Raw genomic sequence first — 25,913 nt, forward strand, 5'->3', positions numbered from 1 at the left:
GATTAAAGGCATGTGCCACCACTGCCCGGCTAATTATCCTTGATGTATAAAATTACTTAAGATTTGGTGAGGAGGCTGGAGAGATGGCTCAGTGGTTAAGAGCACTAACTGCTCTTCTAGAAGTCCTGAGTTCAAATCCCAGCAACCACATGGTGGTTCACAACCATCTCTAATGGGATCTGATGCCCTATTCTGGTGTGCCTAAAGGTAGCAACAATGTACTCATATACATAAAATAAATAAATAAATATTTAATAAAAAAAGATTTGGTGAGGGGTCGGGGTATGTAGTCAAGTGATTGCTTAGCATATGTGAGGCCCTGTATTTTATTTCCAGTGCCTCTGAAAGTGAAACCAAAGATGTAACAGAACATCTTATTTCTTCTTGTAGAAGGAAGGTGGTCATTCAAATTGGTTGGGTGACCCAGAAGAACCACTGACAGGATTTTCATGGCGAGGAGGCTCTGACCCAGAAACTACTGGGATTCAGATTTGGAGTGAAGTTTTCACTGTGACGAAGCCATGTGGGAAAAAGGTAAGGATGTTAAAAGAGGAAAAGAAAGAAAGAAAGGAAGAAAAGATTTAGATATTATAACAGAATAACTAAATGAAAACTTGTATTTATTTTGTTTTCTTGAGATAGGAATTTTTTTGTTTTTTGGATAAGTTTGCCAGGCTGGTCTGGAACTCAGTAGGTAACCCTAGGCTGGCCTTGAATCCTGACACAGCTCCTTCAGCTTTCTGTGTTCTGGGATCATAGGTGTGGGGAGAGGAGATGGAGTCATATGATGAATCCTGGGAAATTCGACTCTGGAGACCAGCATTAGGTGCAGATCTGAGTTTATTGCCTAGCATATAAGCTCATATACAGTATTTGCACCAATCCCAAGCCCCTAATCCTTGTTATTTGTATCTCACCACATTGTTACTGTCCTCCAGTGAAAGCCATGGCTGATGAGGTTATTCTGAAGGAGTGGAAGCAGTATGCTCACCTGTTAGGACTTCCATGAGGACAGGGAGCAGCTGTGGCCTGGCCCTGGCTCTTCTTTGCTGTTTCCTGTTGTTCTGGGAGCATCTTAGATCTGTGCCATGCGAGGCAGATCAGAACTCTTAGAGGAGTCAGGAGCCTGTGCTGCCTAGCTCTCCATCCTATTTTTTCCTTCACAAGGTTGACTTCCTCATCCCCCACACATAGGTGCACGCTACCTTGCTTGGCTCTAGATGAGAACTTTAACATATGCTGTGTTAATCCAATCAAAAAATAAATTAGATCCTTTTAAATCCATGATAACTCCTATCTCCTAATGTAATTGCTTTCTTTTCCTGTTGAGTTATTTTGATAGTAGATCCTACAGTGTACTTACTTAGATTCTTTACTAAGTAGAAAGCTTGATGCAGGGAGGTGTTGGTATACATTTTATAATAAAAATGTTTGCTTTGTAAAACTGACTACTCACTCAAAACTTCCTTCCATTTTTTGAATTCCTTTAATGAAAAAGCCACTCTGATGTTAAACAAAAGTATTGTAAAACAAAAGAAAGCAACTATTAGAGCTGTATGTGCTATTCATACATCTTAGGTCACAACTTAGAGGCCAGCCTGGGCTTCTTAAAATGTACTTAAAAGAGCTTGGCATGGTGACTTGTGCCTGTGATCCCTACATTCAAGAGGCTGAGGGAGGAAGACTGGCATACAGTTGAGGCCAGCATGGGCTATAAAGTGTGGGACCCTGTTTCAAAGGCAACAACAAAAAAATGGTTTGGAAGTTTACTGTGTTAGTCTGTGACATGAGACCATTTCTATCAATGTTGAGTACACATGTAGCTTCTGCTTTTCAGAGAGCTTCTAGTAAGTCCTGTTGTTTCCTCTTTAGTCTCATTTTTCTCGTTAGCAAACACATGTGATTGTGAGCTTTTGTTCAATTGGATATCATGCTGATGATTCAGGATTTATCCTGTAGAAGTGGCTGGTTCAGTGATTTTTTAGTATAAACATAAAACTGAACAGGTATCATCACCATCTGACTCCAAGACATTTTTATTTCGTCAAAAGAGGCCTTCTTCCAGCTCCTTGTGTCTACTAATGTACTATTGACTGAACTGTCAGGAGGTGCCGCCTGGTGGAGAACTTGGTGTGCTTGTACTCCACCTTCCTTTCTCTTCCTTTCTTCCTGTCATCTTCTCCTTTTCCCTGCTTTCTTGTCTTTTTTGGTATTGGGGATTGAACCTAGTGCTGTGTGTATGCCAGGCAAGTAAGTGTTCTACCTCTCAGTTCCATCTCTTCATGGAGCTGTCTGTTTATAAATGAAATGATAAGTGTTTTTTGGGTCTGGCCTCCTCCATTCAGCCTAATTCTCTTATAGCATTCATTAGTTTTTTACTCCCTTCCATGACCGAACAATATTCCATTGTATAAGAAAGAATACTATACTTTTTTTTTAAAAATACATCAGTTGTACATGCCTGCAATATTAGTACTTGGGAAGCTGAGACATGAGTTTCAGGCTAGCTTGACATCCTGTCTAAACCAACCTTTTCCCTCAAACAAAATCCAAGAGCTGGAGAATTAGGTCAGTGACTCAAGAGCATTTTTTGCTGCTCTTTTAGAGGACCTGGGGCCTCTTAAACACTCATGTAGTGATAATTTTAGAATTTTGGTTCTTTGAAAAACAGAACTATTATGGGAATGTGTTTCCTTTTGATCCCAGGTGTGGGATATGGGCCTGCTTCCGCTCTGGTGTGCCTCATGCTCTAGTAGAATCGTAATTTTGCCAGTTGCAGATAGTTTTTGGTGGAATTCTGGGGACTTTTCAGAGGGTATGAAAATGTTGTTGGGTTGTAGTTTGGTTGTTGTTGGTTGAGGTTTGTTAAGTAGTTATGCCCAAAGAAGAAACAACAAGAAGAAATTAGATAACCTGATAGTGAAGATCAAACTTGCCCCAAGGAACTTGATGCCCATAATCAGCAGGCAGTAGTCTAGTGATAAGTGATAGTCCCCTTTCCGACCCCAGGCTTTATTCAGGGATCTCTTTTCTTTTCTCTCTGCTCCATTTTCTCTCTTATCTAGGGTTAAGAGGTTGTAAGGGTAGAAGAGAAAGAGTGGAGAAGAGTGGAAGAGAGAAAAACCTACAAAGAAGCCATATAATAACTACACACTCATATATACAAAAATAAAATAAACACATCTAAAAAATTATTAAAAAACATCTATGTCCAAGCTTTCCTAAGACTGAAGGCCTCTTGTATATATCTATATGTTTACTTTTTGTGTCAGTACAGATACTTGAGATACACAACTTAAGGGAGGAAGATTTATTTCAGTCACAGCTCCAGAAATTTCAGACCTTAGCTGTTTATTACCGAGGGCTAGAGGCCAATCTGTACATGACAGGAATCGTGATTATGCAGGGTTGACTGTCATGGTGGGAAGCTCGGGGAGGAGCAAATTAGCACACTTTGCAGTTGACAGGAAGCTATAGACAGACAGGAGGGGCCAGGGCAGGCATATGCCTCAGAGTTATGTCCTGAGCCACCCACTTACTCATTCAGTATGAACTCATCAGTGGGTCACTATTGATGAGATGAATACTCTCACAATACAGTCACTTCTTGTCTTAGTCAGGGTTTCTATTCCTGCACAAACATCATGACCAAGAAGCAAGTTGGGGAGGAAAGGGTTTATTCAGCTTACACTTCCACATTGCTGTTTATCACCAAAGGAAGTCAAGACTGGAACTCAAACAGGTCAGGAAGCAGGAGCTGATGCAGAGGCCATGGAGTGGTGTTCCTTACTGGCTTGCTTTCTCTGGCTTGCTCAGCTTGCTTTCTTACAGAACCCAAGACTACCAGCCCAGAGATGGTACCACCCACAAGGGGTCCTCCCCCCTTGATCACTAATTGAGAAAATGTTCCACAGCTGGGTCTCATGGAGGCATTTCCTCAACTGAGGTTCCCTTCTCTGTGATAACTCCAGCCTGTGTCAAGTTGACACAAAACCAACCAGTACACACCTCTTAATATTTAGACTCAGGAGCTGGGGAACAAGTCTTCAACAAAAGAACTTCTTGGGGAAAATGCTAAGTGTGTTTCTGTATCACATGGCAGATCTGACTGACTTTATTTTTTTAAACTTAACTTTTTTGTGTGTGTATGGGTGTTAGACCTGCATGTATTTCTGTGCATCGTGTACATGCAGTCCTACAGAGGCCAGAACAGGGCATTAGATCCCCTGAACTGGGGTTATGGATGGTTGTGAGCCCAATATGTGGAATCAAACTCTCTTAACTACTGAGCCATCTCAGCAGCCCCTGTGACTATCTTAAACAAACAAACAAGATAGCTAATACACTCTAAAGAGCTCTACCAACCTGTATGCATATTGGCAATGCAGGAGGTTCTAGTTTCTAGCACTTGATACTATTTTTTCTTCTTTTTTCCCTTTTTCTTTTGAGTAATATATATATATATTTTTTTTTTCTTAAAAGATTTATTTTTTTTATTATTTTTTGTAAGTATGTGTAAGTAGCTGTCTTCAGACACACCAGAAGAGGGTGTCAGATCTCTTTACAGATGGTTGTGAGCCACCATGTGGTTGCTGGGATTTGAACTCAGGACCTTCAGAAGAGCAATCAGTGCTCTTAACAGCTGAGCCATCTCTCTATAATATAAAATATAATCCCCAAGATTATATTTTTAAATCAAAGTTGTTCTTCAGTTTGATACCTTAGCCTCCTGAGTTCAATATGCTTGACTTGTTCTTTTGATGAGTATTAACTTATTTGGTGACTTGTATATACCTCTGAATAGCCCCCATTCCCTGTTTGAGACATCTTGGGGTGGAGGGAATATGTGTGTGTGTGTGTGTGTGTGTGTGTGTGTGTGTATGTCTGTGTATATTTTTGTGTTGGTAATATGTATTTATGTGTTTGTGTAAAAGCGTGTGGTCAGAGGAGAGCCTTAGCCTTTGGTGTCATCCTTAGGAATGTTATTTATTTCTTTTGAGACAGTATCTCATTGGCCTGGAGTTTACCAATTAGGCTAGACGGTTGGCCAGTGAGCTTCAGGGGTTCTCTTGCCTCTGCCTCTCTAGAGTTGGGATTACACATGTACAACATGAAGTTTAGGATTTTCACATGGGTTGTGGGGACTCAAACTTGGGTCTTCATGCTGTGAGGCAAACCTTTTACTGACTGAGCCATCTCCTCTCCACCAACTCCATTGTGTGTGTGTGTGTGTGTGTGTGTGTGTGTGTGTATTTAATAGCCAACTTGGTATGAAATGGTAAGTCATTGTGGTTTTGATAATCATTTGTATTTTACTAATGACTAATAGTATTGAACACCTTTTTTTCAGGTACTTAAGAACCATTTAGACTTCTTTGGAGTAATGTCTATTCAAATCAAGTTCAAAGTTTACAAGAATTTTTATTTTATGTGTATTGGTATTTTGCCTATGTATATGTGTGTACCACATATGTAACTGGTATCTGAATATTTAACTGATATATGTGAAGGCCAGAAGAGGGCATTGGATCCTCTGAAAGTGGAGTTACAGATGGTTATAAGCTGCCATGTAGGTGTTTGGATTTGAACCTAGGTCCTCTGGAAGAGTAGTAGGTGCTTTCAACCACTGAACTGTCTCTCTAGTTCTTGACTTATCTTTGTAAATTAAATTGCAAAGTAGCAGGTTTCCTTATGATTTTTCATAAATACTTAGTTTTAGTTAACCCTTTCTCTCCATTTTGTTCCCATTCCCATTTAAATATTTTCAGTTCCCAGTATTCTTCCTTCATGTGCCTTCTACTACTCTTAGTTTTCTTAAAGCTTTCCAGGGATGGTCGATAGGGGGAGGGGCTACATGGGTGGAGGGACTGAGAGGAGAGGTGGGGGCTGAGATCGGGATGTAAAGTGAATAAAGTGAATAAATAAACTAATGAAAAATAAAAGGAAGAAAAAGTTTCCCTTTCCCTCTCTTGTGGGCCCCTTTCTAGGTTTTGGCCTTTACACATTCACCCACATAAATGATGCATATATAAAAAATTAGAAGCTGGGATTAGTATATGAAAGAAAACATGGTGTTTGTCTTTCTGAGTTTGTGTCACTGTGGTTAATATACTATTTTTTATTCCCATCCACTTTCTTGGGAATTTCATTTTTCTTTATGGATGAATAAATTTTTTTGTTTACATTTACCACATTTAAATAAATCTAGGTTGAGTTCACTTTTTTTATTGTGAATAGAGAAGCAATGAACACAGATGTGCATACAACTCTGTGATAGCATGTGGTGGTATAGCGGGGTCATACAGGAATTCTATTTTTAATTTTTAAGCCACTGATTTCTGTAGTGACTATTTTCATAACTTAATTAAAAACATTAAAAATGAAATGCCTGGTGGATAGTGAGATAAGTGGCTGGCTATGACATTGATGTTTTCTTTTGGTGGGATAATTTTATTCTTCATGTTGTTCTGTGTGCTTGTGTTGTAGTATCTCACCAGGGCAGAGCAGATACTCCCTAGTGAAGTACTCTTACCAAAGCAGGCACCTGATTGCTTTTTCTGACAGAACCTACAAGCAGTGTTACGTGACTCATGTAAATGTTACTTTCAGTTTTTCTTTTTGATTTTTGAGACAGGGTCTCATTCTATAGCCTATGCTGGACTATTCCTTATGTACTCCAGGCTGACCTTGAACATACAGCTGTCTTCTTGCCTCAGCTTCTCAAGTGCTGGGATACAGGATTATTGAGTACTGTAGGGATAAACTCTTGTGCATTGTATAAAAGTATCACCTGTCAGTAAAGAAATGAGTAGCCTATAGCAAGGCAGGATACAATAGAAGGTGGGACAACTGACAAAGAATTCTGGGAAGGAGTTGTGCAGGAGATTCACCACCCAGACTTGGAGGAAGTCAGATGTATGAAACTGAGGAGAGATAACCAGCCACATGGCAGACATAGAATAGTATAAATAGGTTAATTGAGTTGTGAGCTAGTTGAGGAACAAGCCTAGCTTAAGGCCTAGGCATTAATTCATAAATAAACAAGCCTCTGTGGCATTATTTGGGAACTGGGGTAGATCTAGAAAAGCCTAAATGGTTACAATGTACTTTTAATTTACTCTTTGCATTCTCCTTTTCATTTTAACCTTTTCTTTTTCTTTTCTTTTTTCTCTTTCTTAAGGTTGCGGTTGTTCTGATGGATACCCAGGGGGCCTTTGACAGCCAGTCAACTGTGAAGGATTGTGCTACCATTTTTGCTCTAAGCACTATGACTAGTTCTGTTCAGGTGAGATCCCTCTGTTCCTTCCCTTTGTCTGCTTCCCCCTCATCCCTTTTCCCCTTCCGTGTCTCCTCCCTTTCTTCCTTATGGGGATTGAACCTAGGATTTTGAAAATGCAAGGCAACTATTCTATAGTGAGCTCTGTAGTCTGTCAATTATTTTCTGTTAGTGCATTTTTTGTGGTTGTATATACGTGGTTTTATTCTTTTGACTTAATTTGATTTTTCAAGGTAGGGTTAGCCTGGCGGTCCTAGAATTTACTCTGTAGACCAACCAGGCTGGCCTTGAATTCACAGAGGTCGGCTTGCTTCTGCCTCCTGAGTGCTGGGATTAAAGGCATGTGCCACCACCACGTGGCTATGAGTGTTCTTTTTAGACTGTTTCAGTTTGCTTTTCTGTGGCTGTGATTGATAAACCATTCTGATTAAAGCAAACTTGGGGAAGAAAAGGTTTATTCGGCTTACACTTCAGGTCATAGTCCTTTATGGAAGGAAGTCAGAGCAGGAACTCAAGTAGGAATTTGGAACTCTGGAGAACCATGGAAGAGTGGTGCTTACTGACTTTTTCCTGTTCATGCTTAGCTACTATATATAATTTACACGTACACACACACACACACACACACACACACACACACACACACACACACACACAAAGATTGGGATTCCTACAATACTTGCCTGCTTTTTCATGAAGTCACACTAAGTATAATAAAATTAAACTTAATATCAAATTCACAGGATAAGGAGGACATGAAATAATATGACAGTACAAAGAACTATATATATAATTTATATATTTCTATATATTATATATAATTTATATATAGTTATTTATTTCAGGCCTACCTGCCTAGGAGTATTGCCACTTACAGGGGGCTAAACCCTCCCATATCAGTCACCAAGCAAGAAACTCTCTTTCTGGCTCAGTGGTTAAGAGCATTGGCTACTCCACTAGAGGACCTGGATTAATACTCGGCTTCTGCACAACAGCTTATATCTGTCTGTAACTACAGTTCAGGGATCCGTGGTACCAAGCCTGCATCTGTCTGTAACTACAGTTCAGGGATCCGTGGTACCAAGCCTGCATCTGTCTGTAACTACAGTTCAGGGATCCGTGGTACCAAGCCTACATCTATCTGTAACTACAGTTCAGGGATCCATGGTACCAAGCCTGCATCTGTCTGTAACTACAGTTCAGGGATCCGTGGTACCAAGCCTGCATCTGTCTGTAACTACAGTTCAGGGGATCCGTGGTACTAAGCCTGCATCTGTCTGTAACTACAGTTCAGGGATCCGTGGTACCAAGCCTGCATCTGTCTGTAATTACAGTTCAGAGGATCCGTGGTACCAAGCCTGCATCTGTCTGTAACTACAGTTCAGGGGATCCGTGGTACCAAGCCTGCATCTGTCTGTAATTACAGTTCAGGGGATCCGTGGTACCAAGCCTGCATCTGTCTGTAATTACAGTTCAGAGGATCCGTGGTACCAAGCCTGCATCTGTCTGTAATTACAGTTCAGAGGATCTGTGGTACCAAGCCTGCATGTGGTGCACATACCTGTGCCCATGTACCTACCCATACGCATAAATACATTTTTTTTTTTAGGTATAGGACAATCTAATTGAAGAATTATTCAGTTGAGGTTTCTGATTTCCCAGGTGACTTCAGGGTTGTATCAAGTTGTCAATGAAATTTAACCAACACAAACTATATGCATAATTAAGCTCTTAGAAGCACAAAAATGATTATTTTTTCTACTTATATACAAAATATTTCTAGAAACTCTCAAACCTCTTAAACTATTTTAAACTATAAAGAAGGAATTTTGTGATTTTAGCCTTATATTTTAATTTTTTCCAAAAGACAGATACTGCTCTCTCTCTATAGTATATAAGTATGTATATATGTTTGTATATATACATATATGTATGTATGTGTGTGTATGTGTATGAGGCATATATATGCCTTCATGGAGGGTACATACACACACACACACACACACACACACACATATATTGCTAAAATGCAAATTTTCATTTACAAAGCTTCATCCAGTGTTTTAAGCTTATTTGGGTCTTGTTTGAAGTAAGACAGAGTGTTATCAATCTTGATTTTGTTTTCTAGATTTACAATTTGTCCCAGAATATTCAGGAAGATGATCTTCAGCAGCTACAGGTAACAAGAAATGGTAATGGGAATAGTGGGTAAATGATAAAATATTGTGTGTTTTCTATCTTATATGGAATCTAGACATGAAGAGGGTGTGTCTGAGTACAGGAAGGAGACCCAAGAGGATGAGGGAGAGGATGTGGCTGGGTTGGTGCTGGGAAGAGAGGCTTGGTCATTGAAGTACCTGTGGTGCAAGCATGACAGCCTGAATTTGAATCCCTAGCACTCACATAAAAATAAACAACCAGGTGTAGTAGTGCATGCCTTTTATCATAGCACTCAAGAGGTAGAGGCAGGTGGATCTTTGTAAGTTTGAGGCCAGGCTGGTCTACATAGTGAGTTTCAGTATGGTGGCTGTTAACCCCAGTGATGGAGAGATAGAAATAGGTTATCTGGAGCTCAATGGCCAGTAGTCTAGGAAACTGGTTAGCTTAGGTTCAGTGAGACACTGTCTCATAAACTAAGGTTGAAAGATATAGACGAAACCTGACAGTAGAAACCTCTGGTCTCACATACACATGTGTGTATATATGCTAACATGTACATTTACATGTACATTCAACATACACATTATACAGACAACAGTAACACAGCACAAATATACTCATAAGAATAAAAGAAATAAAAGCAAACAGCTGTAGGTATGTATCCTCCTAATTTTATTTGTTTTTTGAGACAGGGTCTCTGTGAGTACTGGGCCAGCCAAGGCTTCTGTGGATTGAATTTGGGTTGGGTTCTCAGGCTTACATGCCAAAAGCTTTTACCTACTGAATGGTTTTCTCAGCCTCAAGGCTAGACTTTTGTTGTTATTAAGACTATGCATGCATACTACTCTTGCATTCATTTCTCTGTAGAGGGTAGAGATCTCGGGGCAGACTTCCAAACATTACTTTAGTTGATAGTCCCACCCACTTCCTCACCCCTCTTCAGAGGAACTCCACTTTTCATCTCTCAGTTGTTTAAGGATTCTATTGAGAGAATATTTTACTTCTTGGTCCTCTGTTTTCTCCCATTTGTTAACAGGGCAGAAAAAGTCAGAACCGGACACTTGCCATCTGTTTCTTTTCTTTTGTGGTGTTTGTGACAAGTTCTTTGTACTGTCATATTATTTCATGTCCTCCTTGACCTGTGAATTTGATATTTAAATTTTATTTTATTATACTTAGTGTGGCTTCATGAAGAAGCAGGCAAGTGTATATGGGAATCCTAGTCTTAGTGAATTCATTCAGACATTTGAATCAGGTAGCTACTTACAATCGTGCCAGGACTTTTGCCAATGGAGATAACAGAATGCACCAAATGGGAATGTTTCTGCATACTGGTCTGAGTGCTCATATGGACTAAAAAATGCTCACAGTAATTAAAGTTTACTACGCCCAGCCAAATGAATATTTTACATTTTTTAAGATTTATTTTATGTGCATGAATATTTCACCGGAATGTATAAATGTTCCTGGTGTTGGATCCCCTGGAACTGGAATTTGTGAACCTCCATGTGGGTGCTAGGAATTGAACCCTGGTCCTTTGGAAGAACAAGTGCTCTTAACCTCTGAACCATCTCACTAGCTCCCAAATATTTTGCAAAAAAATACCTTAAAATTATTTTAAATAAAGTTGTCCTACAAGTCATTAACTTTTCTTTTTTAAAGCTCTTCACAGAATATGGCCGTCTAGCAATGGATGAAATTTTCCAAAAGCCTTTCCAGGTAAAGCACTGTGATGTCATTTTTATCTTTGTTTAGTTTACAGTTCATCAATTACAGCTCACAACCCAGTTCTGTCTGTTTTTATTATAAGCTGTAAGCTACAGGGTTTTTTTGTTTTTGTTTATTTTGAGATAGTCTTGCTACATTGCTCAGGCTGTTCCCCTTCAGCATGCCCTTGCCCCCTCTGAAAAGATTAGCAGAAAATATTACAGTAATAACTAATTAATCTTGAATGTGCACTTATACAGTATTGTAATTCTGTTCTGCTCTGTCACAATAGACACTGATGTTTTTGATTCGAGATTGGAGTTTCCCTTATGAATATAACTATGGATTGCAAGGAGGAATGGCATTTTTGGATAAGCGTTTACATGTAAGTAGGAAATCTGAATGGTTTTCTAAAGGTAATAACTTCCATTTGCTTTTGAATATTGTCTTTAAAGCATATCATTGAAGGGCTGGTGAGATGGCTCAGCGGGTAAGAGCACTGACTGCTCTTCCGAAGGTCCTGAGTTCGGATCCCAGCAACCACATGGTGGCTCACAACCACCCGTAATGAGATCTGACACCCTCTTCTGTTCAGACGCTACAATGAATTACACTCACAGTGTACTCATACACATAAAATAAATAAAAATAAATGTTAAAAAAAAAAGCATGTCATTGAAAAATGATACTCTGTTAAGTTTTTATGAATATTAGAATAAGGCAGTATAATTTTTGTTTAAAATTTTAAAATTACATGTATTTATTTGTGTGTGTGATAGAGAAAGAGAGGAGAGTGCTTCAGTACTTATGTGAAAGTCAGAGAACAACGTATGGAAGTCAGGTCTCTCTCTTCACCATGTGGGTCTCAGGAATTACATTCAGGTTGGCAGACTTGATGGCAAGTACCTTTGCCTGCTTAGCAGAAAGATGGCTATCTTTCTGGCCCCAGTATAAGCTTTTTCATAGTGGAATTGAAGAGCCAGGGTATATAATATATAGGTACTGTGGAGAGGAACTCTGAGCAAAAGGCCTTTATAATTATAATTTCCAGTTATTTTGAATCAGATTCTATATGTGCCTTTAGAATGTCATATTTAGAATTGCAATTCTGTTCTTACTCAATATTATTTGCTTTGGCATCTATATAAACAAGTCTAGCCTGTTCCCTAAAACAGGAGACCTTTGTCAGTCATTGCTAGCTTTTTGGATCCTCCTTCTGGCCGACAGCTTTCTGTTCTTATGTGTTGCACAATACCTTTGAAAACCAAGTCTTTAGTTTCTACTCTGTTAGCTATGGGAGCCTGGAGCACATTCATATACTTACTACTTCTTGGGGCTCTGCCTCTTCCCATCGGTCACTCTGATCTGTTGTTCGGAAAGTCTTCTTTCCTTTGTCTTTATGCTAGTGGCTGCTAGTGAATACCAAATTGTCTTTGGCTTGTAAATTTGATTTTTCTTGACAGGTGAAAGAACATCAACATGAAGAAATTCAGAATGTTCGAAATCATATTCACTCATGTTTCTCCGATGTCACCTGTTTTCTCTTACCACATCCTGGACTTCAGGTGGCCACAAGCCCCAACTTTGATGGGAAGTTGAAAGGTATGTTACAGACATTGCTATTGTATATGTGATTTGATCTTTGGAATCCCATAATTTACAGTAAGAGTCAGTTGTGAATCAAATGGATGCTTATGAGAATGGGTATGGTCTCATAGGAAGATAGTATTAGTATAGTTCAGATTCCCTCCTGACTTACTGTGACCATCAGAAGCATTTTGCCTGTTTCACTAACTGAAAATGAAGTAATGTTCTTCAGGGCTCTTTCTAAGAAACAGTTTTTTTTTCTTTTTTGGTTTTTCAAGACATGGTTTCTCTGTGTAGCCCTGGCTGTCCTGGAACTCACTCTGTAGACCAGGCTGGCCTCGAACTCAGAAATCCGCCTGCCTCTGCCTCCCAAGTGCTGGGATTAAAGGCCTGCGCCACCACTGCCCGGATAAGAAACAGTTTTTGCTTTATAAGAGATCAAAGTGCTAAATGAAGGAAGACTGAAATATAAGACATCCAATATTTTTCAAGTAAAAATATCTTCCTGGGGAAGAGTACCATGATATACAGCCAGATACTGTTTCAACTCCTTTGTGCTTTTGTCAAAACCTGATTCTGGGTCAAAAGCTAATGTCAGGAGTTGCTGGGTCAATGGTAGGCTAGAGAATCAGAGTTGGGATGCTTGGGTACCATTGTCTTATTTTTGTTCCTTATTCCTGGAGGCCCTGAGTCACCTTATGGCTGGCCCTCAGTTTATATTTGTTAGGCAGTTTGTTTATAGGCTTACCTGAGTCTCTTAATTTTCCTTAAAACACTATAATAGTAGCTGTTAGCTTTGCAGTCCAATTGGATTCCCATTTGTTTTAGTCAGGGTTTCTATTCCTGCACAAACATCATGACCAAGAAACAAGTTGGGGAGGAAAGGGTTTATTGGGCTTACTTCCACATTGCTGTTTATCACCATAGGAAGTCAGGACTGCAACTCAAGCAGGTCAGGAAGCAGGAGCTGATGCAGAGGCCATGGAGTGATGTTCCTTACTGTCTTGCTTCCCCTGGCTTGCTCAGCCTGCCCTCTTATAGAACCCAAGACTTCCAGCCCAGAGATGGCACCACCCACAAGAAGCCCTACCCCCTTGATCACTAATTGAGAAAATGCTCCACAGCAGGATCTCATGGAGGCACTTCCCCAATTGAAGCTCCCTTCTCTGTGATAATTTCAGCCTGTGTCAAGTTGGCACACAAAACCAGCCAGTACACCAGTGTTGTGCAAAATGCTTTAATACTAAGCTCACAGTAATTCTGTGAAGTTACATCATTTCATTTATCTCTATATCAGGAAGCTGGCAAAAATGAGGAAAGTTAAGTAACTCACTCAAAGTGCTCAGCTAAAAGTAGTGGCAGAGGCGCACAACTTGGTACTGGTACCTTAAAGCCCACACCGTGGAAATAGAAGTTCATTGTTGTTTAGAGGAAGTCTTTAGAAAATATATACATGTTGAGTTACCAGGAAACTTGCCCTTTAAGAATAGCCTCAGTAAATTTGAAATTTATAATTTTCGTTCTATTTGATTTAGTTGATCTAAGAAGAATAGTATATTTGTCTAAGTCAATATGTACAGACAAGAGAGAGATAGCTCAATAGCTAAGACTGCTCTTGGGTTCTATTTCCAGCACCCACATTAAATGGTTCACAGCTATTTGTAATGTAGTTTCAGGGAATATGATGCCCCCTTCTGGCCTTCCTGGGTACTGGCATGAACATAATGTACTTATGTACGTGCTGCCACACACAAAACTAAAATGGAAACTTAGCATTCTTTTTAGGTTTATTCTATGTGTATGAGTGTCTTGCCTGCTTGTATGAATATATAGCATGTATGTGTCTTGTGCCTGCAGAGCTCAGAAAAGTGTGCTGGATCCCCTGGAATTGGAGTTATTTATTGTTAGCCTCATGTAGATGCTGAGAACTGAACTTGGGTCCTTTGCAAGGGCGACAAGTATGCCTAACTGTTGAGCCATTTTCTCTCTTTTTTTCTTCAAAGATTTATTTTTTTATTCAATGTGTATGGTGTTTTGCCAGTTTCTATGTCTGTGTACCGTATATGTGCAGAGGCCAGAAAGAGTGTCTGATCCTCTGGAATTGGAGTAACAGGTATTTTTGAGTCATTATATAGGTGCTGGAAACCAAGCTGGAATTTTCTGGAAGAGCAGTGCTCTTATCTGCTGAGCCCCCAACCCCTGTTAATAAATCTTTTTAAAAGATTTACAGACCAGCTGATCTAAGTGCTTCGAAACAAGCTAAATTTGAAAGCAGTAGCCTTTATTGTCTGTTTGACACTTGAGTGATGTGTTGATTGTCAGCTTTCCTAAAGGGAATACTGTGAGATCTTGTTATTCAGTGATTGAGATATTCAGGAGCAAGGCCTGGGTTTGGTAGAGATAATCTGCTTAGGTAAACAGTGGAGCTAGAACCTGTTACCTAAAAAACTGGGTGAGAATTTTTTAGAGTTAAGTAGGGAGAAAGTTAAGAAAGTTAAGTGCATTCATGTGTGTGTGTGTGTGTGTGTTTGTGTAATGATATATATTCCTTTTTTCCTTTTAGGATCTCTGTAGCCCAGGCTGGCCTCAAACTCACTTGGTAGCCGAGGGTAACTTCTTCCTGCCTCTACTTCCTGACTGCTGGGATTAAGGTATTATTCACCACTGTGCCTGGCTGGTAATGTTTTCTTAGGGTTATGACACTTCATTTTAGCTGTATTTTTACCAGATCTAAACTGGTGGATTTTTGCTTGTTTTGAGTTAAGGTCTTGCATTGCTTACCTGGGAGATGATATGTAGACCAGGCTGGCTTTGAACTTGGAGCAGTTCTCCTGTTTTCACTTTCTAAATGCTGGGATTATGGACATGTTCCACCACCCCCAGCTTCGATATTTTTCAATAGGTGAGCCTAGGGAGGTGGTTTAGTGACTTTTCATGTCATGCTCCTGTCTCATGGGGAGCTCAGGTTACCAGGTATAGAAAAATGTCGGTATTCCCTATCTTAAGGAATTTTGATATTTCAAAGCCTTCTATTTTAAAACACAGTTCATTTTAACATTTTTATTTAGAAAGTAGGGAGTTTTTAAAGGTTGTGTGACTGTGACCTGAAGGTGTATGTTACTGGGATGCGTGTTGTTCGCATTTCTGTGGTTGTCTTTAGTGAGTCACTACAAGCTGGGCAGCTTAAGACAATAGAGATTTTATTCCTTTACAGTTCAGGAGGCCAGAAGTTTGAAGTAGTGGCTGGCCTCCTTCAGTGGCTCTGAGGAGAGCCTATCCTGAGCCTCTCTCCTGGCCCCTGGGAAATGATGACAATCCTTGGCATTTGTTGGCTGTTTCTGTGTTTTTACATGGCTGTCTTTGTATAGTCTTCCTACCAGCCCATAATTCTGAATTTAAGCTATTATAAATCTTCCTCAGCTATTATAAATCCTCCTGTTTAGTGAATCAAATTTGTTGGGGCACCATCCAAGTAAGGTCATATGATGTATGTTTGGCGAGGCAGCACAGTTTGCTGGTCGTTTAGTAACTAAATCTTAAGTATGTTGTTTATATTTGTAAGACAGGGAGGAAATTTAAGGTAAGCAATTTCCAGTCTTATGACTAGGAAACATTTGCTTCCCTCATTTAGGATAGAACAATATATATATTTTAATTATTTTTTAGACAGAGCCATATAGTCTTAGCTGGCCTCTGGAATTCACTATGTAGATCAGGCTGGCTGTGAACTCATAAAGATGCCTGCCGCTGGTTCTGTAATGGCAGGATTAAAGGTATACACCACCATGACCAAGACAGAACTGTAAGATACAATTATAAGGTTTAAGTCACACTTTTTTTAAATATGAAAAGGCAAGTCCAAAAGGACTAGGGATATATAGCTCAATTTTAGAGGCTTCCCTAGCATATATGAGGTCTTTAGCATTGAGTTAAAAACAAAAAGCAACCAAACACTAAATTCAAGTTCAAACTCAGACTTAGACCCTAATCTCCAAACTTCAAAACCCAAATTATTAAAAATGTGTAAACCATTATAACAGTCAGAAAAACACAGATATATTAGTATGCTATTGGTTTGTTATTTTTTGTTTTTTTTGGCTTTGGCTTTTGGTTTTTGTTTTTTTTAAGACAGCATTTCCCTGTGTAATCCTGGGTGTCCTGGAACTCATTCTGTAGACCAGGCTGGTGTCAAACTCATAGAGATCCACATACCATACCAAGGCCTCGGTTTGGTAGTCGAGGTCAGAAGACAGGTTTGTGGAGGTGAGTCTTTTACACTGTAGTGGGATCCAGGTCAGTAGACTTCATAACCAAGCCTCTTACCCACTGAGGTATACTATACTTGCTTCTTTTTGGAGTCAGTGTCTTGCTGTGTTCTAGAATGGCCTATAACTCATTATAATAGCCCATACTGAGTCCTTCTGAGTTGAACTCAGTCCTTCTGCCTCAGCCTCTCAAGTGCTCGACTTTCAGCATGCACCTCAGGCATGGCTTTATTGAGTTTCAGTGAAGAATAAATTCTAAGTTGAAAAAAGTAGATGACTTGTAAATGCTTAGCTAGGACTAGCTTGAGAGCCACACAGCTTTTTAAAAATTTTAGAGACAGGGTCTTGATACATACACAGAGCTCAAGCTGGCCTCTAACTTTTTAGGTAGCCTGGGATGGCCTCAGCCTCCCAAGTCCTGGTATTGTAGGTGTGTCACCGTATCTGGCACCACATGTGATTGACTTTATTGTGAAAGACTGGTAAGTAGAACTGTTGTGGGGATATCTCAGCAGGTAAAGGTTGCTGCTGCCAGGCCTAATGAGGGCAGTTCAATTTCTGGTCAAACATGAACTTGGTTTCCTTGTCATACAAGCTGAGCTGTTGTTTCTTGAAGATAGAGGATCACTTGGTTTTTGAGACTTTGTTTCCTCAGAAGCAGGATGCTGTGTCATCAGCGTAAAGAAACTTTTCGCTGGAACAGGGAGATTGCTAAAGCAGCTATTTAAGTGTTTCCTTAACCAAACACCAGGGCTTAGTCTTCTTTTATATCATGAGAAACTGGATTTGACTGTCATGAGACAGTTTTTTTATGATTTAAAAGCTGTTGTTTTGGAATAGCCTTAGTAGAGACATGAATAGTCTGAGATCTGTAAATCTTAGTATCTGCATCCTGCTTGGTCCCTGTGTTTTTTTAAATAGTACTTCAGGGTGATGAAAGTTGAAACCACAAAAATGTTTAAAAATAGATGATATATTCTAATGCTTTAAAAGAGGACTGGAAGTTAGGTAGTATGGCTGTAGCGGCTCATGCCTTTAATTACAGTACTCGGGAGGCAGAGACAGGCAGATCTCTGAGTTAGAGGGCAGCCTGGTCTACAAAGCAAGTTTCAGAACAGCCATTGCTGCACAGAGAAACCCTGTTTCAAAAAACCAATGGGGGTGGGGGGTGGTTATGGGCTGGAGAGATGACTCAGCAGTTAAGAGCACCGACTGCTCTTCCAGAGGTCCTGAGTTCAATTCCCAGAGACCACAGGGTGGCTGACAACCATCTGTAATGGGATCGGATGCCCTCTTCTGGTGTGTCTGAGGACAGCCACAGTATACTCATATAAATAAAATAAATTAAAAAAAAAAAAAAACAAAAACAACAAAAAAAAAACCAATGGCTCAGTGAATAAAGGCAGCTGCTACCTAGCCTAATGACCAGAGGTTAGTTCCTTAGACTCACATAGTAGAAATAGTGTGACTACCACAAGTTGTCCTGTGACTTCTACACACTCTGTGGCACATATACACATGCATGCACACATGTGTACATGCACAAATGCAAATTTTTAAAAATTCCCAAAGGATTAAAAGGTATTCAATGAAATTCTATTTTCTGTAAGGTTCTATAGTTTAACGTACATAAGCATACTGTAGAACAGTATAGTGTATCTACCATTTTATACTTTCTTCAGTATAAAAGGTTCAGCATAAAAAGATTTAAGATACAATTTTTTAGATTTCATCTTATTTTATTTTTTATTTTATGTGTATGGGTGTTTTATTTCCACATATGTCTATGCATGTATGAGTATAGTGCCTGCAGAGGCTAGAGAAGGGGGTTAGAACCTATGGAGCTAGAGTTACAGACCATTGTGAGTCACCATGTAGGTTCTGAGAATCTAACCCCTCTCTTGGAAGAGCAGCTAGTGCTCTTAACTGCTGAGCCATCTCCAACCTCAAGTATGAGATTAATAATTTGTCCTACCTTTTTATTTCTTAAAACTTAATAGGTTCATTTTTTATATTATAATTAGGTTTATGGAGTGCTGAAGAGTTTTTCTATCTTGATATTGGCAAAAATTTATTTTCATTTGGCAGTTGGAAACTCATAAAGACATTAGAAAATTTGTATAAATCACACTTGTGGTAATTCAGTTCTCCTGTATCTTCATAGTTAGATTTATTTATTTGTACTTTGAGGAAAGGGCGCCTCTACTTAATGAGTTCCCTGGTTCTGCTTTGAGCACCTTGTGCAGACTGCAAAGAGTGCATCACTTTCCTGACATAATGGTCTTTTTATTCTGAGGTGGCCTGGGAGCCACTGAGAAGATACTTAGAAGCAAATAGCAGGAGGTACAAATGCTTCTACTTCTTCAAGTATTATTATCATTTTTTTAAGACAGACTTAATGCGCTGCAGCTTAGTCTCAAATTCATTATGTAGCCCAGGCTGACCTTGAGCTCCTGGGATTATGGGTGTGAGTTACACTGCCAGCAAGAGCTTTCTCTTTGAAGACAAAATCTTAGCAAAAATAAGGCAAATGAATAAATAGTGTCTTCCTGTTTATTTTAAGGGATAGTGTATGGGTGCAGCAAAGGCATGGGGCAAGTGGAGAGGTTATTTTGTTTTTGAACACATTCTTTAATTCTTTAAAAAGTGATACTGACTTGGGAGGTAAAAGTAAGAGGATTGCAAATTTGAAACCAGCCCTGGGTAAGTAGTCAGGATTCTGTCCCTAAAGCCAAGCCAAACCAAACCAGGTAATATCTTAAGAAGCAAGGGAATAAACCAAATATTCAAGAATTGAAACCAAGATAAGGATATTCTGTATGTTCTGCTCTGAACTGGAAAGGACTTAAATGTGACGGGAAGGAAGGTCACAGTGTAAGTGCATTAGGACAGCAGTCTGTCAGCAGCCTGACCTCAGACAGAAGACAGCAAGCATAGTCTTAGCCCTCTTTCTGTAAGAGGGCGGTGTGCTCATTTTGGCTTCTTGTGTCTTTCTTTACGATCCTGTATATAGATATTGCCAGTGAATTCAAAGAGCAGTTACAGGCTCTAATACCATATGTACTAAATCCATCTAAATTAATGGAGAAGGAGATCAATGGTTCAAAAGTCACCTGCCGGGGACTCTTGGAATATTTTAAGGTAAATATGAATTTTGGTTCTAATTTGCTTTTTTGTAAAATTGATTTTAATATTAGTAATTTTCTGGGGGAAATGGTCAGAGGCATTTTATGACCTTAGTGTCCTTACAGAAGCGGGCCACTGGATGGCAGTATGGGCATAAGAACCAAATGATGTTCTTTGCACTCTCTTAGAGTAGTCATTACTGTGTCTTCAAGGAAGATGATGTGGACAGGAGGAGGTGGTTAGGAGGTTGCTGTGAGTAGGAGACGCACGTAAATGGGATGCAGCTATCTCCAGGTGGATGGTCTCTATCCACAGGTCCTGGTGAGACCATTGTGCATGGGGGCCTGAGTGGAATCCTGGCCTTGGTAGGCTTGTACTGCTTGAGAATATTTATAGATAACTAAAAATGCTAACATGCACTCAGAGGTGTGTCGTGCTTCTGCTAATTCTTGGTTGTTGATCTAGGATTTTCAGAAAATGTACTTGTGTGGTCGCACTATTTTAAAATATGAGCAAAATATTTTAGAGTTATATTTTTGTGATAGTTTCTATGTTTATATTTTAAGGCATATATTAAAATTTATCAAGGAGAAGATCTTCCTCACCCAAAATCCATGCTTCAGGTAATAAAGTCTTTGGCATTCTAAATTCATTTCTTTTTTTCTTTCTTTCTTTTTTTTTTTTTTTTGGTTTTTCGAGACAGGGTTTCTCTGTGTAGCCCTGGCTGTCCTGGAACTCACTCTGTAGACCAGGCTGGCCTTGAACTCAGAAGTCCGCCTGCCTCTGCCTCCCAAGGGCTGGGATTAAAGGTGTGCGCCACCACTGCCCGGCTAAATTCATTTTTCAATTGTTGGAATTGACCCAGATATGATACAACTGAGTCCTGAAGAAGAGAGCAAGGCTACTCTCTGTACCTTGACTATTAAGAGCACATTTTACAGCCAAGTGTTTGTACCTTCTGCCTTGTCTGTATTCTCTATGGAACAGTCAATACAGTTGGGGCTGCTCTCCTTACATAGCACACTGGGATGCCCTGCTTTGCTAGATCCAACTGGAAAGGATTCTCTGCTCATTTGTTTAAAATAGTTTTTCACTTTCATATGCTGAATATGTGGGTATTTCTTGCTAAATACTGATTTCTTTAGTAGCAAAATATTTTCACAAAATCCTTGGACCTTGTGACTTATAGCAAAATGAAAATTTTCCTCCCCCTCTTCCTCTTCTTCCTCTCCTCCTCTCCCACCTTCTACCTTCTTCTTCCTCTTCTCCTCTACCTTCTACCTTCCTCTTCCTCCTTCTCTTTCTCTCTTTCTTTCTTCCTCCTACTACTTTTTTTTTTTTGAGGCACTGGGACTGAACCCAAGGTGCCTTACACCTTATAGATTAGGTAAGTGCTCTGCCACTGAGCTTCATCTCCGCCCAGGTATGCACCTGTTAAGTTTAAAATTGAAGTAAAGAAAATTATATTTTCTTGAGCTTTAGAAGTTTGATTTATACTAAAGATTCTTAAGTGTCAGAATAGATGTTTTGGCACAAAAATTGGTAAAAGTATGTATTTTATGAGTTGAATTATATGGAAATATAAAAAACAGAAGGCTAATAAGGAAAAATGGGAATAGGAAGAGAGATATTTTTGCTTCGTTTCTTGGAAAATGTTACAAGAAGTATTTCACTTTCTTCTTAAAGGCCACTGCTGAAGCCAACAATTTGGCAGCTGCAGCCTCTGCCAAAGATATTTATTACAACAACATGGAAGAGGTATGTGGGCAACACCTTGTTCTGAAGTGTCATTTCTGAGTATGGCTGCTGACTTCAAAGGCCAAACCTGTTCCTCCTCAATGTATCCTTTTTGTTTGTTTGTTTATTTGAGACAGGGTTTTATGTAATAAGCTGGCCTGAGAATCACTGTGCTAGTGAAGGGTGTTTGAGTGCACTGCCTGTACCTCACTAATGCTGAGGCACAGGAATGTGCTTTAAAAGTTTGTTTTTACTTATTAGTCCTTGTGTATGTATGCCACACAGACATGGGTGTTCACGGGCCATAAGAGGGCATGGGGTCCTCTGAAGCTAAAGTTCCAGGTGGTTGTGAATGGCCTAATGTGTGTGTTAGAGATGCAACCTGCTTGTGTAGAAAAGCTGGAAGCCCTCCTTTAACTCCTGAACTGTCACATCTTAAGATGATGAGACAGAAAGCTGTCTTTCAGGTCACCCTAATAATTAGGATGCTCTAATTATTACTTTTTAAGTTTAATTTTTCTTTTCTTTTGAAACAGAGTCTTTGTATGTAATTGGGATCTTCTAGTTATTTTTGTCAGACAGGGTTGTGATATGTAGTCCAAGTTGGTCTCAGATTCATAGCAGTTCTTTTGCCGCAGTCTTTTGAATCCTAGACAAGCGTGTGCTGCCATTATCTCTTCCTTTAAGGTTTGTCATTTATTTATGTGTATATCTCTGTACCTGTAGGTACTGAGTACACTAGAGTCAGACACTAGATCTTCAGGAGCAAGCTTTATGATGGGGTGCTGGGAACTGAACTCTGGTCCTGCAAGAGCAGCAAGAGTTCTTAACTACTAAGCCATCTCTCCAGCCTCCCAGTGTCTGGTTATTAACCATTTGTAGCCAAGCTTTTAATTAATTTTTATATTTTTATACAAAGGCTTACTATGTAGTTGTGATTGGCCTGAAATTTGTTATGTAGGCCAGTTCCACATTAAACTTGTATGGATCTCTTGCCTTTGCTTCCTAAGAGCTGGGATTATAGGCATATACTAATATGTCTGGCTTTGGCCTTGGATATTTGTCTTTTCTGACTTCCCATTTAAGCAGAATCTCATATAGCTTAGGTGGGCCTCAAACTTTTCATGTAGCTGAGGATGATTTTTAATTTTCTGATCCTTCTGTAACTACTTGTGGAGGGTTGGGATTTCAGATATGTACCACCATACTGATTTATATGATACTGGGATTAAACCAAGAGCTCTGCATACTGGGCAACTACTCTAACATATATGTTATATCCTTAGTCTCTCTTGAATATTTTCTGAAGTTAATTTCTAAGCTTTTTTTTTCTAAACTCTTAAGAGCATTCTAATCTTTACTGTGTCTTTTTACTTATTTTATTTGGCATGTACAAGGATTTTCAGCATGTGTTTTTGTTATTTTTAGATTTGTGGGGGAGAGAAACCTTATTTGTCTCCAGACATTTTAGAAGACAAGCACCAAGAATTCAAACAACTTTCTCTGGACCACTTTAAGAAGATCAAAAAGATGGGTGGGAAGGATTTCAGCTTCCGTTACCAGCAGGAGCTGGAGGAGGAAATCCAAGAACTGTATGAGAACTTCTGCAAGCACAATGGCAGCAAGAATGTCTTCAGTACCTTCCGAACCCCTGCGGTCCTGTTCACAGGCATAGCAGCGTTGTACATAGCCTCGGGCTTCACGGGCTTCATTGGGCTTGAGGTTGTGGCCCAGCTGTTCAACTGTATGGTTGGACTGCTGTTAATAGCACTCCTTACCTGGGGGTACATCAGATACTCCGGGCAGTATCGTGAGCTGGGTGGAGCGATTGACTCCGGTGCAGCATATGTGTTAGAGCAGGTGAGTGTGCTGGCTGAGGCTGAGGCTGAGGCTGAGGCTGAGGGGGAGTGTCTGTGCTGATTGCACTTTTGAAGTAAAACTTGGAAGAATTTCATAGTGAAAAAGGGGGGTAAGCCCACTTTCTGATGGGCTTTACATTTTATTCTTTTTTAGTATATTGATATTTAATCCTGATGTTTTAATGCCTAAAAATGGCCCTTTAATGCAAAAAGGGGTCTTTGATCTACTGCTTGTCCTGGGTCAGTTTTATTTTTAATGTGTACGAGTACTTTGTCTGCATATATGTCTGTGCACAATTTGTATAGAGTGCCCACTAAAGCAAGAAGAGATTGGATCCCCTGGAGCTGGAGTTACAGATGATTGTGAGCATGGGGCAGCTCTAATTATGTGCTCTTGAGATCCAGTTCCTGTATGGTTCTTCCATCCTCTGATGAATTTGCTTCATTGATAAAATAGAAACTAGAAAATGCACTGTTGCATTTTAAATCTTTTTGGGATAGAAAATGTATGGCATTGCCTTCATTTATTCATTATATTTTTATGTATATATTTTTAAATTCTTTGGTTAACATACAAAATATTGGGTTTGTTTATGGCATTTTCATACATACCTTCATTTATATCTTCAAAAAACAAATGCTTTTTGAGATTGTCATGATCTCTAGGGTTTTTTATTCCTAATGTTTATTTAAATTTGTTACTATTGTGTGTGTTAGGTTGTATATGATACATGAATGTGGATGTATGGGACCCAGATCACAGGATATGGAGGTCAGAGGACATCTCTGTAGAGTCAGTTTTCTCTATTCACCTATAGGTGGGTTCTGGGGATTGAATTTGTGTTATTAGGGTCGAGTATCAATGTTTACCCTATAAGCCATCTTGCTATCTGTGTTTGTTTGTTTGAGATAGAGTTTCATGTTACCCAGGCTGGGTTCAGACTTCATATATAGAACAGGATGAACTTGAACTCTGGAGCTCCTGATTCTGCTGTCTCTAAATAGCTTTTAAGTGCTACAAATGCTGTGGGTATAGGTACATAGTACCAGCTAAACCTGGGTGAGCTTCAGTTTTCATATTTTAGTTTTTGAGACATGGTCTTTTTGTAGCCTAGGGTGACTTGGAACTCACTGTGTAATACCTTCATAATCTTCCTGCCTTAGCCTCCTGAATGCTGAGGCTGTAGGTATGTGCCACTGCAGCTGGCCATTTTGTATATGTTTAGGACTAATTTGTTTCCTTTCCTGTGCCATAAATAGATTAGTTAGGTCAGCACTGTGAACAGGGGCTCTACCTCCTTGGCAGAGGACAGATGCTCCGCTGACACTTAGGACTCAGCTGGCATCATGGCTTCCTCTCACCACCATCATCTCAGTCCCTCTGCCTTTTCAGCATGCTGCTAATGAGGAAAGATATTTGGAAGTTAGCTCCCAGGACATAGTGTTTTCGTGCCTCGTTGTAATGTATTAACTAATATGTGGACTACATGGACTTTTGCAGGCTTCTTCTCATATTGGTAATTCTACTCAGGCTGCAGTAAGGGATGCCGTTGTTGGGAGACCACCTGCTGATAAAAAATCTCAATAGCATCTTAATGGGAAGATCGAACAAGAGCCCAGTCAGCTTCTGGATTCCTGCCAACGCCATCACAGGTCCAGTTCCAGAGGAATGGCAGATCTGAGATCATCTTGGAAGATCTGATACAGGGCACTGGAATAAATGAACTGATCTCTGCTGTGGTTTCCAACTCCACTTGGCTTGGAAGCAGTTCTTTTTCTTGCTGTTACAGACTCAAGGCTACTCTTTTCTCTGTTCTCTGCTTTTTGCACTTTAAGGGGTGGGGGTGGGGCTAAAAGGAAAAGAGAAATGCAGCTTTTAAGTTTTTGATGTGCCACATAGTGCCTTTTAAGACCAGTATATCCCTCTGCAGCCATGCAGGCTAACGAATGGAGGACAACCTCATGAAATGTGGTTTTGGATCAAGTTCTCTTTTGGATTTTAGTTCTTTTGTACCTTTGAAGATTTGTCTTTTAAAAAGTTTACACAACTTGAAAAAGGCTCAGAAAGAAAGGCCCCCTGAAATGATGCTTTATTATACTTAAAATTTTCTCCTAGTACTGGTGATTGAACCTATTGCCTGAATATGCTAAGCAATTGCTCTATCCTGCAGCTGTCCCCTGGCCCACTTGACTATG

The 25,913-nt window shown here is 39.7% G+C and overlaps 1 protein-coding gene across 2 annotated transcripts in view; it reads left to right on the forward strand.

Moving 5' to 3' along the window:
* Atl3 (atlastin GTPase 3) overlaps positions 1-25,470 on the forward strand; it is a 41,439-nt gene extending 15,969 nt beyond the window's left edge. For both annotated transcript variants that reach the window (XM_031389548.1, XM_031389547.1), the window contains exons 3-13: positions 391-534; positions 7,181-7,285; positions 9,405-9,455; positions 11,099-11,155; positions 11,436-11,528; positions 12,607-12,745; positions 20,009-20,136; positions 20,688-20,744; positions 21,808-21,879; positions 23,287-23,718; positions 25,219-25,470. In XM_031389548.1, the coding sequence (XP_031245408.1) occupies positions 391-534; positions 7,181-7,285; positions 9,405-9,455; positions 11,099-11,155; positions 11,436-11,528; positions 12,607-12,745; positions 20,009-20,136; positions 20,688-20,744; positions 21,808-21,879; positions 23,287-23,718; positions 25,219-25,305 (1,365 nt within the window). In that variant the 3' untranslated portion in view covers positions 25,306-25,470. The remainder of the gene's footprint in view (positions 1-390; positions 535-7,180; positions 7,286-9,404; positions 9,456-11,098; positions 11,156-11,435; positions 11,529-12,606; positions 12,746-20,008; positions 20,137-20,687; positions 20,745-21,807; positions 21,880-23,286; positions 23,719-25,218) is intronic.
* Positions 25,471-25,913: the final 443 nt, after the last annotated feature.

This window comes from Mastomys coucha, unplaced genomic scaffold (genome assembly GCF_008632895.1).
Source record: "Mastomys coucha isolate ucsf_1 unplaced genomic scaffold, UCSF_Mcou_1 pScaffold21, whole genome shotgun sequence".
Lineage (NCBI taxonomy): Eukaryota > Metazoa > Chordata > Mammalia > Rodentia > Muridae > Mastomys > Mastomys coucha.